General features: G+C 36.3%; 1 protein-coding gene across 10 annotated transcripts in view; it reads left to right on the top strand.

Moving 5' to 3' along the window:
• The window catches only part of NAP1L1 (nucleosome assembly protein 1 like 1), a 37514-nt gene that overhangs the window by 17729 nt on the left and 2442 nt on the right, over positions 1-17343 (top strand). For 7 of the 10 annotated variants that reach the window (XM_005510239.4, XM_065040846.1, XM_065040889.1 and 4 more), the window contains 13 exons: positions 1978-2012; positions 2697-2785; positions 5350-5452; positions 8615-8756; positions 9221-9301; positions 9539-9667; positions 10182-10253; positions 10919-11058; positions 14079-14224; positions 14310-14329; positions 15588-15710; positions 16687-16719; positions 17223-17273. In XM_005510239.4, coding sequence (XP_005510296.1) covers positions 1996-2012; positions 2697-2785; positions 5350-5452; positions 8615-8756; positions 9221-9301; positions 9539-9667; positions 10182-10253; positions 10919-11058; positions 14079-14224; positions 14310-14329; positions 15588-15710; positions 16687-16719; positions 17223-17273 — 1146 coding nt within the window. In that variant the 5' untranslated portion in view covers positions 1978-1995. The remainder of the gene's footprint in view (positions 1-1977; positions 2013-2696; positions 2786-5349; positions 5453-8614; positions 8757-9220; positions 9302-9538; positions 9668-10181; positions 10254-10918; positions 11059-14078; positions 14225-14309; positions 14330-15587; positions 15711-16686; positions 16720-17222; positions 17274-17343) is intronic. The other 3 variants (XM_065040879.1, XM_065040865.1, XM_065040871.1) reach the window with 1 other exon arrangement.

Raw genomic sequence — 17343 nt, 5'->3', positions numbered from 1 at the left:
GAAGCTGTATTTGGGGAGAATGGAGAGAGGAAATGTTAATCTCTGCAAGGAGCAATAACAGTTTGTGAACATTGTCACATTTGTGTAGAAATGTATGATTATACAAGGCGGGTGTACTGTCCATCTCATAATTTTTGCACAGTGATACTACTAGTCTCCTAGAAAAGGTCCTGCATGAACACGAAGTTAAGAGGAAATATGTAAAGAAAAAGTTGCATATTTTGCATGGATAAAATCTTTTGCAAATCAGAAATAATGCTAATTGTTAGGTTTCTCAAGAAATAAGGAGACATCTAAATGTGAGTGGTAATTGTAGTATGTTTTCAGTTTCTATAGGTCTTCAGTCCATGCTGTCTTTTGAGAATGATATCCAAAGTAGAGTCTTCGGAATAGTTTTATAGACATCTTGCATCCATATGTAAAGCTGAAGTGATCCAAACTTGATCTGAATTTTGTAAACTTCAAATGAGTCAAATTTTACTGGAATTCTTGGATTTCTTGTCAAATTGTTAGCTGTCCTTTCATCTATAGTAGCACTACCATTCTATTTGATGTCAAATACTGTGCTGTTTTTCTGAAATAGGTTGACAAGTAGTTGGTTATTTAGTTTTTCTACATAGTAGGGAATTGAACCTTTTTTTGATCATGTGCAGTCTCCTAAATACTTCATTGACACTGTGAAGTTGTAGTCTTATATGAACACATTGTATACTTCCTTGCCATGTAATTGTTGGGAAGTAGATATGACACTGGAAAAATATATTTTGATTATATCTACATAGAGTGTAGCTGTTAAGTTATAAAGTTTAGATTCTAACATGTCTCTTTATATTGTCTGTTAATGTCCTGACCTTACTAGGATTGTGCTCTTGTGTTTCACACTTTGGATAGATGAAATGCAGTTTTCATATTTTCTGGAAGACATGCCTCCAATGCTTTTACTAAAATTCACATTGGAACACATATTAAGGAGTTGAACTTTCTGAAAGAAACTTGAATTTGTGTATTTTACTGGACAGCAGTTAAAATGGGGGCTCTAAAGCAGTGGTTTCCATACTTCTTGGACTAGTGGATTATTCTTGGTACTTTGTGTCTCCTGGAACCATTGGACCTAAGATGGCAGTAACGGGACAGTGTTTTCTTTTGTGTGGTATTGGTTTGGGTAGCTTGAAGTCAGGGACATCTTTTTGGACATTAGACTCCTTAGTACCATTTTGCGGGTGGAAAATGTCATTCATCTTGTTGTACATTTGAGAACATAGGTGTTTGATGGTATAGAAGATTTTCAAGAGTTTCAACATAAAATATTTCTAGTTACTGGAATGTGTTTGTGATGATACTGAGATACTTAAGAAAATCCTGATCAGTTAGGACATGGAAATTAGTTGAGTTAAATAGCTCGGCACCTGGCATCAAATATTTTTTTAAATGTTGCAGTTCTATGGGTATTCTGAGGAACTACTTGGATTTGTTTTGTAAATTTGGAATTAAAACTAAATCCACAAAAAAGTGTGTCTAGTATTAAAAGAAAAAGATTTAGCTATAAGTATCCTCTACCTGCAATTACATATTGGAAATGAGTAAATGGTTACCAAAAGAGTTCTAGCACCTTTTTTGCTTCTGTTTTTCTCAAGTTATATTTCAACTTCATTCTTGGACAGAACTAGTTTTCAATCTGTGGTATTAGTACAGTCCTATAATACAAAATGCAACATGGTATTTTTCTGGTACTTCAATTTATGTGAATAAATCTATTGGTTCTAAACCAGAACAAAGTTTTTTAGTATTTCTGTATGCTTTAGAGTGAGGCCTTAAAAAGTGCATGGGAGGTATGCCACTGTTCAGACTATAATATGTATTTGTCCTATTTAATAAAGCCAACATGGTTTGTAGTCTTTTCCTTTTTAGCATTATAGCACTTGCCTGTAGACCTTTTAAGTGAAGTCTAATGCTGACTTTTGTTTTTATTTTCCCTAGGGTTTGAAATCTAGAAGAATGGCAAACATAGACAAGTAAGTAAAATCTGTGCATTATTGAGGCTCTGACTGTGTCATACACTGTACTTCAGATGGCTGTGATCTCCACTATACTTGGTAGACATGGTCTAGGTAGTGATCTTGGCATGGTGGCAAGATGTGAGGTTTATATCATGTGGGAGAAAAGCTTGAGTTGCTCATACTAAATCTAAAACTGGGACAAGGCACCAGTGAACTTACTATGTTGGTTAGAATTCTGGAGGGGAAAAACGGGTAGTACTGCCCATTACTATTGTTTTACTGCGCATAGGTTTTTCTATACTTTGAATGCTCATATTGTGTGGTATTTATGTAAAGATTAGGTGAACCTACCCTCAATACTCAAAGCCTGTGCATCTTAACAAAGAGAATGTATAGAGCAGAAGGAGGCTTTTGACTAGTTGATATAAATGGGTGCTGAAGGAATTGTTTTATAAAAAGAAGTCTCCAAAATTCTGGAAAGCTGCTAGCTCTTTAAACTGTTGTGAGATTGTTGAATGTGAAACTTGAATCTATGAAGACAAATTTGACTTTGGCTATTAAAATTCCTAGTTTGTCATAGATCAAAACTAATGCAACAGTTTGCTTCTACCCACATGATCTCTAACTTGAGTTCTTTAGTCTCCTTATAGTATTTTGTAAAATTAACTTCTTGATCCTGTTATTGAATATTCCTAATAGCAAAGAACAGTCTGAACTTGATCAACAGGATATGGAAGATGTTGAAGAAGTAGAAGATGATGAAACTGGTGAAGACGCCAACAACAAAGGTAATGTTGAAACAAGGGTTTCTAAACAGCTGCATACGTGTTTTCTAATTCATGTGTTACAAGGCTCTTACTGCTTAAAATAATATGAAATGGTAAAACATAACTACTGTTGCATAACTGTATTTACATTTTGAAGGACTCTTTTGCCAGTTGTATGATTTTTATTAGTTGTCTGCAGTCCTTTATTTTAGTCATGGTTAGTACCAGTTCAGGTAGCACTGGCCACCTGTAAGGATAAATAATTGGAAAAAGAAAGGATTATTGTGGGTATGTGACTAGATACTTTCAAATCTAACAGCAGTTAGGAGGTTTTAAAAAGTGAAGCTCTGGGTAGAAGAAAATCAGGTGCATATATGTGTGTGTGTCTCTTATTTTTTGATCAGTTGCTTAGTAATTTGCTGCTGAATTGTTAAGATTGTGAACAGAAGTCATGCTTAGTGTTGCCACTCCTAAAATCAATAAATACGTTTTTTTTTCCCCTCAACAAAAAAAACCTTAACATGTATCAGAATACTTGTTTTCTCTGTGCTGAACTGTCTTACTCATACTTTGTAGTTAAACATTGGAGGCACAGTTAGAATCTGAAGGGCAAGCAGCTGAAAGAGAAATAACTAATAATAAATAAAAATATTATTTCAGCTACCAGTAGTGCGACATTATATGACTGCTTGAACAGAATAATAACACTAAAGTAGCCTAATTTTGCTCAAGATGACATTAGAGGCTTTGCTGTATCTATTGAAAAAAGTGTTTTCAAAGCTGGACTGCAAAATTGTGGGGAGCACACGGGTCAGCTGAAGAACAGCTTATAATAATTAAATGGTAGATTTCCAGGTGTCCCACAGCAACCTAGAGGTGAATAATGTATATTTTTAGTGATTAATCCCAGCTATTGTAGACAAGGATGTAAGGGCAAATTATGCTATAGGAATCTTGCAGGGAAATTGAATTTTATAAATCAGAAACATTTTTCAGTAGTAGGGAAACCTGACACTGTTAAGCAGTTCTTTTGCATCCATAATTCTTGCTTGTCTAGTTTTCTAGTATTTTTTTATGCACAATTTTGCTTATATTTTACTGATTTATTTTTTGAAATCTATTTTCATTTTTAAATTGTCAAAGGTCTTTCTGTGGACAGTAAGTGTAGCAGTCAGGCTTTTAGGAAAAACCTCTTCAAACACATAGTGTACAGGGGTGCACAAATTTGCAAAACAGACTATGTGGTCAGATTTCAGTTACAGGGAATGTGGCTGTTGGCATTGGTATACCATGTGTATACTGACTCGGTATTAAAAAATAACTGACAACATACTCAAATGGCACAATTAGGTAGGTTTTCAAATGTATAGAAAAGTAAAATGAATAGTAAGACCAGAGAGAACTAGATAAATTGGCAAGAAGAGTAGACAGATGTGAGGTAATACCTTTAAGAAGTAATTACAGCTTGTACTGCAAAAATACAAACTGATTGCAATTGTTATGGAAAAAACAGGACTTTTTTGGATGTTGCTTGAAACATAACTTTTCAGCATGTAATTTCAGTGCTAGGACATAAAAGTGGAAGAGAATATTGACATATGGTTACCCTACTGAAGGGCATAGAAAAGGAAAATGGTATGCAGTTTCCAAAAGCTTTGCATATCAGAAAAGATTCCAAAGCTTCACTGCAATTTGAAGGTGTCAGAAGAATGCATTCCTTATAAGATATTAGGTTTATATAGCAAAGTACATGTTTGCCTATCTGTAGATGTTGAGGATAGGGGGAAGAAGGCAAAACCAGCATGATAAAAACTGACCGTAAACTTTTACTAAAAAATATGTAGCAGTGAAATTCATTTCTGAGAGTTGAGGCACAGATTTTGAGCAGAAGTAAAAGGGATAATGTTAATTTGGAAGATGAGAACGCTTAGGTGAGGAATTTGTGTTTTTTAAATGTACTTCTACCTTATAGTAAATCTGTCTTGTAGTTTGAAACAGGTTTTCCGTTGGGACAGTCTTTCTAAAAGTGATGTAAATGATAGACTTCAGGGACCCTAGTACTGATACTCTGCAGTGAATAATGTGTCAGACTATTCTATTGAATAATTCTTTTGCAGGAAAAGTTAAGTAAACATAGGTTTGTAAAGCAATTTTAAATGCAAGTCTGAAACTGTCCTGTTTCTCTCTGTTTACCTGGGATGGAAGGAAAATCCCAATTCCAGTTTTTATTCCCTTAAAATAAAAGAACATTCTTCTACCTTCCCATTCCTTAATGAATTCTAAATTAAAGCAGTCAAGGCAAAACATGTTTTTAGGGGCAAGATATAAAACCTTCAATTTTAACAAAAAAGCTCAGGTTTGCTGAGTAGTAGCTATTTTAATTCAGGTGCTGTTTCCATTTTCAGAATAGGATGGAGTTGATCCATGCTTCCAAAACAGAGAGGTGTTTGAAGTACTTTGCCTATGTTTCTTTTACAAGTTGATATATAGTAAACTTACTGCTCTTTTGTAGCATTTGAGTAGTTTTTATTTCAACATTAGTCCAAAAGATGCCCTTTGCACTTACATATTTTTCTTTAATTCAGCTCGGCAGTTGACTGTGCAGATGATGCAAAATCCTCAGATTCTTGCAGCCCTTCAGGAAAGACTTGATGGTCTGGTAGGAACATCTACAGGATATATAGAAAGGTACAGTATTTGTTCAGTGTGAGCAGAGTGGTGTAAATTTTTTTTTTTGCCTTATGAGCAGTATTGTCTGTAACATTAATAGTAATAAACTACTGTGCTGCGCAGATAGCAGGAAAATTAATGTAGTCTGCCTGTAGTGCACATCAGAATTTGAGTTTGTACTTAGGCTTTTATGAAAAAAAAAAACCCTAAAATATTTACAGGGGCTGACCTTATCTCCCACAGAGGCAACATGGCACACTTATAAAAGATACTTTCCTGCTGCTTTGAATGTCTTTTGTAGCTTTGTCTTTATCATGAAACATCAGAAGTATGGTAAAATACTTTGAGACCTAGTGTTTCTAATAGTAATTTTTTTGTTAGACTGTTACTAGGAGCTAATAAAATTATGGATGGTGTATCTGCATTTCATGTGGTCTCCTTATGTAGCAAAACTTGAAACAGTCTCTTGCTAAGATTTTCTTCATCTGTGTTAGCAGGTAGAATTTTCTGGCTCTTATGTAATTTCTGATTGTGTATGAACACTTCACCACGTCCACAGGAATAATAAAAAATACAACTGTCTTGCTGTGATGGGCTCCTGCATTGCTGTTGACTTGAACTGGGGCAGCTACCGAGTAACAGGCATTCTGCTGCTGCTACTCCTACTCATACCACATTCCTGTTATAGACCATAGCACGGAAGAAAAGCCCATTAAACCAGCAGCCATCACTAATAAATACTGGTCCAAGAAAGAGCATGGAGTCAAAGGGTACCCATGTTCTTTCTTGTCTAGATGCTGTATACTACAGGCTTTCTTTGTCAAATATTTTTCTTCTGTTTTTCAACAGATATTAATTAACCTCTACTAATCTTCCAGGTCCTTGATCTAAGAGTCAACAAAAGTGGTAACATTGATTTACATGGCATTCTTCTAGTCAGCTGCTCTCTAAGATACTGTACCATTTCTTCATCAATTCCAAGTACAGTAGTGCATTCTTTATCACAAAAGCATTGCAACTCTGCCCATGTGCCAAATGCTTACCTAACTTGCATTGCAAAAATAACTTGAAAATGTGTGTAAACTTGAGTGTGCTCTTTCTCAACACATGCATGCTGACTTAACCATGCTTTACAGGTGCCTCTTATGTGCCTTTGCAAGTGTTGTTTTGATCTTATTTAACTGCAGAGTCTAGACATTGAGATGGCACAGAAGTCATCGGGAATTGGGGATCCTAAAAGCCTGTTATGTGGGCTGTTAAGGAACATAAGCTAACAGCATAAGCTGGTAGGAAACTAAACAGGTTCTGAGAAAACATCTGTCTGCTCAGGCTTAGAATCTGCCAATTGCTTGGCAGCTGTCCAATAACTTACCTCTTCACCTGTGCCTGGCCACAATAATTTTAATGAAACTTACTCCCATAGACTAGAATTTCACTCAGCTGCTCACAGGAGGTTGTATTCTTGTGTGATCATAATACTTGCTAGTGGCTTGTATTCAGAGCAACAGGTTTTACTTGCCATTGTTGTACTTGTGCAGTCCAGGTTGGATTTCTTGGCCTGCTTCTCTGTGTTGGGTTTACTTTGTAAAAGCTGTCTCTTTCATGAAACTGCCTTTCTTCTGTTTGAAAAGGACAGAGATGGTAAAGGTATTGGATATACAAATTGTGAAATTTCAACTGGTTGGCATGGACTGTGATGAAATGCAGCTTTGACACATGAAAAAGATACTAGATTCCTTAATAAAGGGGTTAAAATCTCTAGCCTGACATACCAGAGTTGGACATGCTACGTGTATGGTGCTACCTCTAAGAAATTTCATAGTGCTTTATATTCAGTTCCTAGGACCAGTATTCTTAGGCTTGATATATGCATGTGGCATTAAGTAGTCAATTGTTCTGTGACTTATCTGTGTGGTTATATTAGTTTTCTTCCTTAACAGTTTTTCTTCCCCTTGAACTAACTGAACTTGCTACTTAAGCTGCTGTTAGTTTTGATCTTGTACTTGAAGATAAAATTACAGCAAGTGATTAACTTGGCTAACTGCTGCAAAAATGTCAGAGTAGCAAGTATGTTATCAATCCTTTATGAGTATACATGACTAAATTTAAATGGTTTTGGTAGTCTGTGTAGCAGATATGCTTTTGCCTGAATTGGAAGGTTAAGGGAAATCTGGGTGTAATGGCGATATGCATTGCCTTAGTAACCACAAATAGTATATTCATGTTGAGCGTAAAGCTGTTTGGGAAGAGGTTTTTGCATTTTAAAATTGGACAAGGATGCTAGAACATATCCTTGTCCTACCTGATAGAGGTAAGCAGGCTTGAGTAGTACAGTGTTTAAGCTAATATATTCTTGGTTACTTCCTCTATCCTGGAGCTGGTCCTAACAAAAGCAGTTTTTTAATACTGTGTTCTAAATAACATGACACAACTGCTTAAAATAAATATGGGAAGTTAACATGGTAAACTCTCTAGCCATGTGCTGGGGTTTGGCCCATCTCACAGGCAAGGGAGGCTGTCAGCAATCTACCCTGTGAATCTCATCAGTAGCCTTGATGTAGGTAACTTTCTGTCCTAACAGTAAGTCTGTGTTAGCATATTTTACTAAAGTTAAAGCATTAATTGCTTTCCTTTTACACATGTATAATATGGAGGCTCATTTAGCAAAACAGCTCTGGTTCACTTTGGGAGTGACAGTTAATGTGATAGACAGTAGTACCAGCTGCTTTCCTTGGTGAAACAAATGTGAATTTTGAAGATTAACTTCCTTAAGCAAAGATTAACTCAATTGTCCTAAACTTACTTTCATAAAACTAAGCCAATCAATGATGACCTTTCTTAATTATACTCAGTCATATGAATTTAATATGCTACTCATTGATACTGTAAACTTGTTTTTAGTATGAAGTTTAATTGCACAAGTTTGTCTCATGATTGACCCAGGTCTTTGAAATGCTCTGTTTCAAACTGAGGTTAAGCCTTAGTTTAAGGGCCTGCACTAACAGTTTCAATCTGCATGGTCCAGTGGGTCATAGTTTTGATTTGTACAGCTTTCTAAAACTTAGAGTGTAAAATCAGTTTTGATGTAAGTTGACTAACTTGCAAGGGGACTGGATAAGGAGGGGTGAATATGTGCTTAGAATGCTGTGTTAGTAACAGTTCTGTTGCGGAATTTTTCAGCTTGCCAAAAGTTGTTAAAAGACGTGTGAATGCTCTCAAGAACCTTCAAGTTCAATGTGCACAGATAGAAGCAAAATTCTATGAGGAAGTTCACGAGCTGGAAAGAAAGTATGCTGCTCTCTATCAACCCTTATTTGACAAGGTATTTTAATGCTAATCTGATTTATACCTAAAAGCTTTAGCTAAAACACAAGGGAACATAAACTGAAAGCTTATTCATGTTCTGAATTACTTCGGTCTCATATGTGCCAATTCAATTCAGTTGACACCCACTTGACTGTCCATGTGAATACCAGCTAAGATGAAGGGGGAGAAAGGTTCAGTCTGTTCCATGATTACCAAAATCACTTCAATATACCAGGCCTCATCTTTTAAATTGAGCAGATGTCAGATGGTATGGTAACCTTTCTGGAACTTTAGTGCTTATTTTAGTGTGTTGAAGAGCTCATAGCTACAGAGTCATCTTATAGTGCCAGAAGAAAATGTTTTGATGAATAGTTAATGTATTACTAATTGTGTAACTTTAGGAGTAGGAGTTTACTGGTTAGAGCATTGCTGATGTCAATGATGAGGAAATACAGAAATATTCTTGGTTTAATTTTCTAGCGAAGTGAAATCATCAATGCAATTTATGAACCTACAGAGGAAGAATGTGAATGGAAAGCAGATGCTGAAGAAGACATTTCAGTGAGTACCTTAATTAGTTCTCATCAATATCTCATGCTTAAGCATGAAACAAGATTCAATACAGTAACTAAAGTTTAAAAAAATCAGGTGCATGATTGCTTGCTTATATTATTGGTAAAAATTCTTAATGATTTGCATATGAAATCTAATCTGTACTGGTATCAGCGTAAAACTCTTAATGAACCTTGTGGGCACTCTTTTAAAATTAAGAAAAACTAACATTTTTATTCTATGAAGGAGGAAATGAAAGATAAAGCCAAGCTTGAAGAGGAAAAAAAAGATGAAGAAAAAGAAGACCCTAAAGGAATTCCTGAGTTTTGGCTGACAGTATTCAAGAATGTGGACTTGCTCAGTGATATGGTTCAGGTAGGTGGTGCTCCAGAGTTGTTTGAAGTTGCATTAGTACTTAATCCAAGTGTCTTTAAGAAAGGAGTAGAAACAATGCGTCGCTTTGTGTGTCTGTTGGAGAGCAAAAATGGAACAAGTGACTTGATGTCATATTGTACTTTATTCAACTGACACCACACAGAATTCTGAAATACCTTCTTACTGTGCTATTTGTTGAACTTAATTTACCTTACTAATGCACCTTTTGTGCCCATAGGAGTGTGTGAGATGCATGTTAGATGTTGGTAAAAACTGTACTGGGTGTTTCCACAGATTTAGGTTGTGTACTGCAGTGGAAACTATACAGCCACTGTTGCCATCTCTACTTCCCTACCACCACCTGCTGGTCACATTCGTGAAAATGTTTGTGTTGTATCCAGGTTCTTGTCCTGTGTGAGACTGAATCTAAATATGGCTCTTGATCACTGCAGGGTCTTAAATCTGTGTACGATTTAATGTTATGGAAATTGAATAAACTCTGTCTTCTTTACAGGAACATGATGAACCTATCCTGAAACACTTAAAAGATATCAAAGTGAAGTTTTCAGAAGTTGGACAGCCTATGGTTAGTTGAACTTCTTAAACAAGATTACTTTTGTGTTATCTTAAGACTTTTATTTGTATATTAGTAGTGTGGTCTGTGATAGCCAGTTGTCTTATGGTGATCATCAAAAATATGCAGCTGCTTCTTGTCTTCTGAAAAATAGTACAAAGACCAGTACTAGTCTTGCAGTATCATATGAATGATTTTATACTTAATTTAACCTTCAAATTCTGATGAGCTAGTTACTTGGCCTTAATATCAGATGACTAAGTTTCACCTTTACATTTTGATACCTTCAGGAACCTTTTGTGTAAGTGTTATAATCAGGTATAATTTCCTTGTCAGAAAGCAGATAACTTCTCAATTTAAAATATTAAAACTTAGCAAGCTATCTCTGCCTTAGCACCTGGAAAACTGTTCACCAAGAGATCTTGTGTCATTACTACAAGCAATATATTAAGTAGTAAGTGAAATATCAACATGTTCAATGAAAACATTTGAATATTTACTGTACAACTTGGGCACCAAATTGCAGAATAAGTTATGTATACACGCTGCTTCAGTATTGGTAGGCACGGTTATGTTCTGTTGCATGTTGTGTTTTTGGTTTTGGATTTTAGTTACTTAGAAGTTAAATGCATATATTACTAAATGGCTGAATTTGTTGCTCTACAATTCTTTTTAAGAGTTTCACATTAGAATTTCATTTTGAACCAAATGACTACTTCACAAATGAAGTGTTGACAAAGACGTATAGAATGAGGTCAGAGCCAGATGATTCTGATCCCTTTTCCTTTGATGGACCAGAAATCATGGGTTGTACAGGGTAAGTTCTAATAAGTAATTTTAATACCATGTAACAGTTTCTTCCTTAGCATTTTCCAACTGTAGACGTCCAGCATCTTGGGAAGGTGCTAAAAAAGATATCACTACATAGTAACTTGTAACAGGCTGGGATGAACTTGAGATTTTTAGTGTTTTTCAATACAATATATAAAACTATATATTTTATCATAGAATGGTTTGAGCTGGAAGAGACCTTCAAAGCTCATCTAGTCCAAGTTCCCTGCCATGAGCAGGAACATCTTCAACTAGATCAGGTTGCTTAGAGCCCTGTCCAGCCTGGCCTTGAATGTTTCCAGGGATGGGGTACCTACCACCTCTCTGGTCACCACTCTCATCATAAAAAGTTTATTCCTTGTATCTAGCCTGAATCTCCCCTGTTTTAGTTTAAAAGCATTACCTCTTTCCCTATCACAACAGGCTCTGCTAAAAAGTCTGTCCCCATCTTTCTTATAGGCCACTTTCAAGTACTGAAAGGCTGCAATAAGATCTCCCTGGAGCCTTCTCTTCTCCAGGCTAAACAACCTCAACTCTCTCAGCCTGGCCTCTTAGAGGTGTTCCATCCCTCTGATCATCTTGGTGGCCTCATCTAGACTCCAACAGGTTCATGTCTTTCCTGTGCAGAGCAGAGTAGAGGTGCAGAATGACCACCTTTGACCTGCTGACCACACTCCTTTTGATGCAGCCCAAGATATTATTTGCTTTCTGGGCTGCAAGCACATATTGCTGGCTTATGTCCAGTTTTTTTATCCACCGGTACCCCCCAGTCTTCCTCTGCAGGGCTGCTCTCAATCCTGTAATCTCCTAGCCTGTATTGATCCTGGCGGTTGCCATGATCCAGGTGCAGGACCTTGCACTTGGCCTTGTTGAACCTCATGAGATTCACATGAGCCCATGCTTGTACAAGTCCCTGTGGATGGCATCCTGTCCCTCAGGTATGTCAACCACTCCAATCAGCGTAGTGTTGTCTGCAGACTTGCTGAGGGTGCACTTGATCCCACTGTCACTGATGAAGATATTAAATAGTACTGGTCCCAGTACAGACCCCTGAGGGACACCATTCATCACTGATCTCCATCTAGACATTGAGCCATTTACTACTAGTCTCTGGATGTGGCAGTCCAGCCAATTCCTTATCCACTGAGTAGTCCATCTGTCAAATCTATACCTCTCCTGTTTAGAGAGATTGACATTAAAGACTGAGGCAAAAAGGTGGTTGAGAACGCCAGCTTTCTCCTTAAGTTGTTATGAGTTATGTTTATCTCCATCTGCACCTTGGCTTTCCTGATCCCATCCCTACCCAACCAGACAATGTCCCTGTACGCTTCCCAGGCTACCTGTCTCTGCTTGCTGCCCCTGCATTTCCTTCTTGCCCTTTAGTTTGACCAGCAGCTCTTTACTCAGCAGCACCAGTCTTTTTGCCATTTCTGATTTCTTACACATGGGGATTGAGAGCTCTTGTGCTGTTTGGAAAGCATACCTGAAGGACATAGTGTGTGCATAAATATGTATAAATACAAAATTTAATCAGTATTTCTCTAGAAATACTGTTCTGCATTCACTACGGTGGAATTGAAAGACATGGATGGTGTTAACTTTTTCTACACTTTGATAGCTTTTTTCAAAATTTGTTCGATCACTTCTTTTAATCTTTTTGTATTTTTGACATGCAGCATTTGGGGAAGTCTGATACAGTTTTACTTTCTGTGTTGTTGTCCAGTTTGCTTTATAGCTGTTGAATGTGCCTCTGAGTGTCTTTCAAGTGATCTATTTGAGAAATGGAGAACGGTTATGTCCTATTAACTCCAGATTCCTCATGATTTTAAAGATCTGCCACATTCCTTTCTCTGTGATGTCTTTTGTTCTAAGTTAGCTGTTATTCCTCAGACTAAATCTCTTTATTCTGCATGTATCCTTTTTCTTGTGGACAGAAGGACAAAAGAAACCTGAGTTGTACATAATTAGCCTTATGGGTACATCAGGGTTGTGTGCTTTCTGACCTGTTCAGTTATTTTCATCTTAGTGTGTCTCATGTTTTGACTGATCTGAGTGATAACTAATTTAGAGCCTATCACTACATAGTCAGGGTTGGTTTTACCCATACCTTACTGTGCAGTTACTGATACTGACTTTTGTTTACCCCTTCGTTTTCCAGTCACTTAGTGTAATATATTTCTGCAAATGTCCTGTAAGATTTAGTCTTAAGTGCTTGAGTAGCTTTGATCAAACTGTTTTGTCTTCTCCAGTTTGGACTGGTTTTGAAAAGCATAAATCCTGACAGAGGTTGCTGTAAGATGATTCTCTGCTTCAGTGAAAATGATTTATTCCTAGTCCTTGTTTTGTGTGTTAGCTAGGACAGCTGCCTCTTATCCCCAAACAATTCATCTCCTTCCTTTGAGTCTTTAAAGGTATCTAATCAGAAACTTCCACACATATGAATGGTCTTACTGATATGACTTCTTCATTTACATGTCCCCAGAATTATGTGTGTCAGACAAGCCTGTGGGCATGATTTAGCAGGACAGAGTTGTGAAAAGTAAGAGGCAAAAATCCCATAAACTAACAACTAAAAAACAACCAAAAATGATGTTCCTCCTTGATGCATTATTTCAAGGGCTTATTGATTACAGTTATAGGTGTGGTAAACTTTGGCACAACTAGCATGACCAAATATGACATTACCTTATAATGGATAGGTAGTGCTAAAAATTACATGACACCAGGCTGTGATAGTACTGGGTAGAAGTTGGTAGCAAATTAAAATTACTATTTCAGAGATTGAGTGGGGAAAGAGAAACTTTCAGATGAAAAAACTTCAATCCTAAAAATGAACCTGTTACTTTTGTTCTCAAGTATAAACTCATTAAAAGGTAGCACTGTATAAACACTGCCTTAACATTTATATTCACTGTATCCTTTGCAGTTGTTATAGTTTCAGTAGGTACCTGTAACAAGTGGAATGGTATTAAGTGGCAGCTGTTGTGTGTGTTCTTTCCTCTCTAGTTGCCAAATAGACTGGAAGAAAGGGAAGAATGTTACTTTGAAAACCATTAAGAAGAAGCAGAAACATAAGGGTCGTGGAACAGTTAGAACCGTGACAAAAACTGTTTCTAATGATTCTTTCTTCAACTTCTTTAGTCCTCCTGAAGGTAAATTCAGTATTAGTTTATCTGCCTTAACTTTAGATGTATTATGTATTCACTCACTTGTTTCTTTTTCTTTTTTTTGGTACAGTTCCTGAAAGTGGAGACCTGGTAAGTTGTCTTTTTTAAAATAAGGGGGTAGAGGGGAAACACCAGTAAAAGAATTCATGCTTTATATACAAAGTGTTTGTTGAAATTGTTTGGGAATTTCTTAAACAGCTCCAGTTTTAACTGTTTCTATATTTAGCTGAGAATACTTGTGATGAATAGTAGGTATTTGAGTTTTTTGTATTAGAAGGAGTATTTGTTGAATTGGATGGTAGAGTTCACTTTAGTAAACCGTAACAGCTTATCCTTCCTGAAAGCTACCTTGTGAGTTGTTAACAGTTGTACAAATATAGTGATCTTTGTTATTAGCCTTTGGTCTAATGGGGTGATGTAAGTCTCTCCCTTTGGGTATTGTTTGGATGATCTTCTCTAATGGCTGCATGTATCTGGTTTATGTTTTATGCTGTTAAAAATTTCCCAAGATTATTAACTCTTGGACAAAGTAGTAAAACAAGAACAGAAAACTGCAAGAGCCCACTTTTGTGTGCTCACTGGTAGAAAACTGTGGCAATAAGCGATGTTTTTCTAAGGAGAAACTACCGAAAACACTTAAGTGCTTTATTATGCAGCTTTAGTAAGAAATCTGATTAAAGCCTCTGGAAGCATGTTGTTAAAACTCCAGTTGTCAGGGACACAAAGAGCTGTGTGCTCATCTTTTTTTTTTTTTTTTAAAAAAAAAAAAAAAAGCACATTTTAAATTGAAAATAACTTCTCAGATGAGGAACAGCAGAACACTTGGTGTGTAAGCAAAAGGAGTGAAAACCTGGGCCTGGATCACAGTATTTTTAGGTGTTTAGGTGCTTCACAATGGCTTGCCTAATGAGAATCATGGAGGACATGCACTGTAGAACTTAAAAGTAGCTTGTAAATTCTTTAGGTAGGCTCACCTGGCTAGTATTTAGTTCTTAAGAGTATTGTGTGTATGAATTGAAAATCTATGGGAGGTATTAAGCAGTTTTTCTATTTAGAACAAAAGCAAGTTGGGAGTGGGGAAAGAATAAAACTTAAACTCCAGAATTTTGTGTAGTTAAGCTTACTGAAGAAGCGATCTCCCCACTGCATAAAGCAGGTAGGCTGTTTAAAGTGTACAACTTGGCTTCACAGTTTCTACTCTATAAAGTCCTGAACCAAATAAGTCAGCACATGGGATTTGTAAAAATCTGACCACATCAAAGTCTGTGCAACTTGTGTCAAAAGTATTTACCAGCTTATGGTTTAGGAAATAATGTTGTTTTATTTATGTGGGGTTTTTTTAATGCAGGATGATGATGCTGAGGCAATCCTCGCTGCAGACTTTGAAATAGGCCATTTCTTGCGTGAACGTATAGTTCCCCGATCAGTATTGTACTTCACAGGAGAAGCTATTGAAGATGATGATGAAGATGTAAGTATAATGTTCTTTCAAAACACTAAAAACTTTGAAATAATACTGCTTTAAGACTTTGGGTAATTTCTGACCGACATTGTTTGTATCCTTACAGTGGGATGTATCAACATTAGTTTCAGCTGAGCTTCCTAGAGTGTTCAGTAAAGAGCAGCACAAAAGTACTTCATTTTTGAAGTAGTGACTTCAGAGTTTTCTGGCAGAAGCTGAACATTTAGAGTGTGTCTGAGTAGAATTTTCTGTGTAAGGCATTCCTAGGGTGGTGTACCCAATATTTTGGTAGAGCCATAATGAACTGCCAGAGAAAAAAATCAGTCTAGCTGCTCAGCCTACTATTTGTGCTTACAAGTGATACTGGGCTACCAAGTTCCTTTGGGATTCAAGCCTGATTCTTTCAGGAGGGCACTTATCATAAAAAATGTCAGCTAAGCGCAAAGTATGCCAAAATATTCAAGGCAAGCTCTGCAAAAGCTTGAATTAAGCACTTTAAAGGAGCTAAGCTCAAAAAACAAACCACAAAACCACAGAACTTTATATGGGTAAAATATTTTCTCCTCTGCCTCCACACAAACAAGGGCAGTTTGATTTGGCTAAGATAAGTCCAGGCTTAAAATTAATTCTTAAAATGTAAAATGTTAGCCCTCAATCCAAAGCTGTGGCTCGAGGAGGAGGAAGGAAGTGACTGACTGTACAGATTGCCTTAAACTTTGAGACACCCTTCTGCCCAGAAATGTTACCAGAGTCTAATAAGTTCTTCCAGTGTTGCATGTAAGGAACTCTTAAGGTAGGCAGTTTACCAGAGCATAGCCTGAGAGACTGACTGTTCATGCTGATGCATAAAGCATTTTTAAATCTGTCAGGTCTAGGAAGTTCTCTTAGAGTATAATACAATGTGGTCTCTGATTTATCTTGCTGTACTTGAGCCGTAAATGACTGCATTTATGACACTGTCAAAACCATTTATTTTCTTTCCTAGTATGATGAGGAAGGTGAAGAGGCAGATGATGAGGTAAGTTAACATAAGGCTTTAACTTAAATGGTTTACCTTCTGTAGTTTATGTGGAATAAGAGTAAGAATTCCTTCAGTTTTTGAATGCTCTGGACACATATTTAAATATGACTTATGAATGTAACATACAACACACTATTTTGTGGATCTAAGGTGAATATTAAAAAAAAATTCAACAAAAAGGCAAGCAAACAAAAAAAACACACAAAACACAAACTAACCATCACAAAGCAGATTAAGACAACCCTAAAGTATCTTACAAATTAAGTTGCAACTGATGTCAAAAGATTATGTGCTTTATGGAGGGCAAACTAAAGTGGTAATTAATGTATTAATATAATGTATTAATATAATATATATAATATATAATATATACATATATTATATATATAATATTATATTAATACATTATATTATATAATATAATCTTAGTTTTCTTGAAAATGTCTCAGGAAGCTGCATGTGGTTAAGCTAGAGATATTTGAACAAATGTTTTCTTTCAGGAGGGGGAAGAGGAGGCAGATGAAGAACATGATCCTGAATATGACCCAAAAGTAAGGAATTAAAAAAGCATGTTTGAAGTTTGTGTATGCATATACACACTTAAAATATAAATATTGATAA

Source organism: Columba livia, chromosome 1 (assembly GCF_036013475.1).
Source record: "Columba livia isolate bColLiv1 breed racing homer chromosome 1, bColLiv1.pat.W.v2, whole genome shotgun sequence".
In the NCBI taxonomy this organism is placed as follows: domain Eukaryota; kingdom Metazoa; phylum Chordata; class Aves; order Columbiformes; family Columbidae; genus Columba; species Columba livia.
Note: the sequence above shows the minus strand (reverse complement) of the source record. Positions and strands in the feature narration are given on the sequence as shown.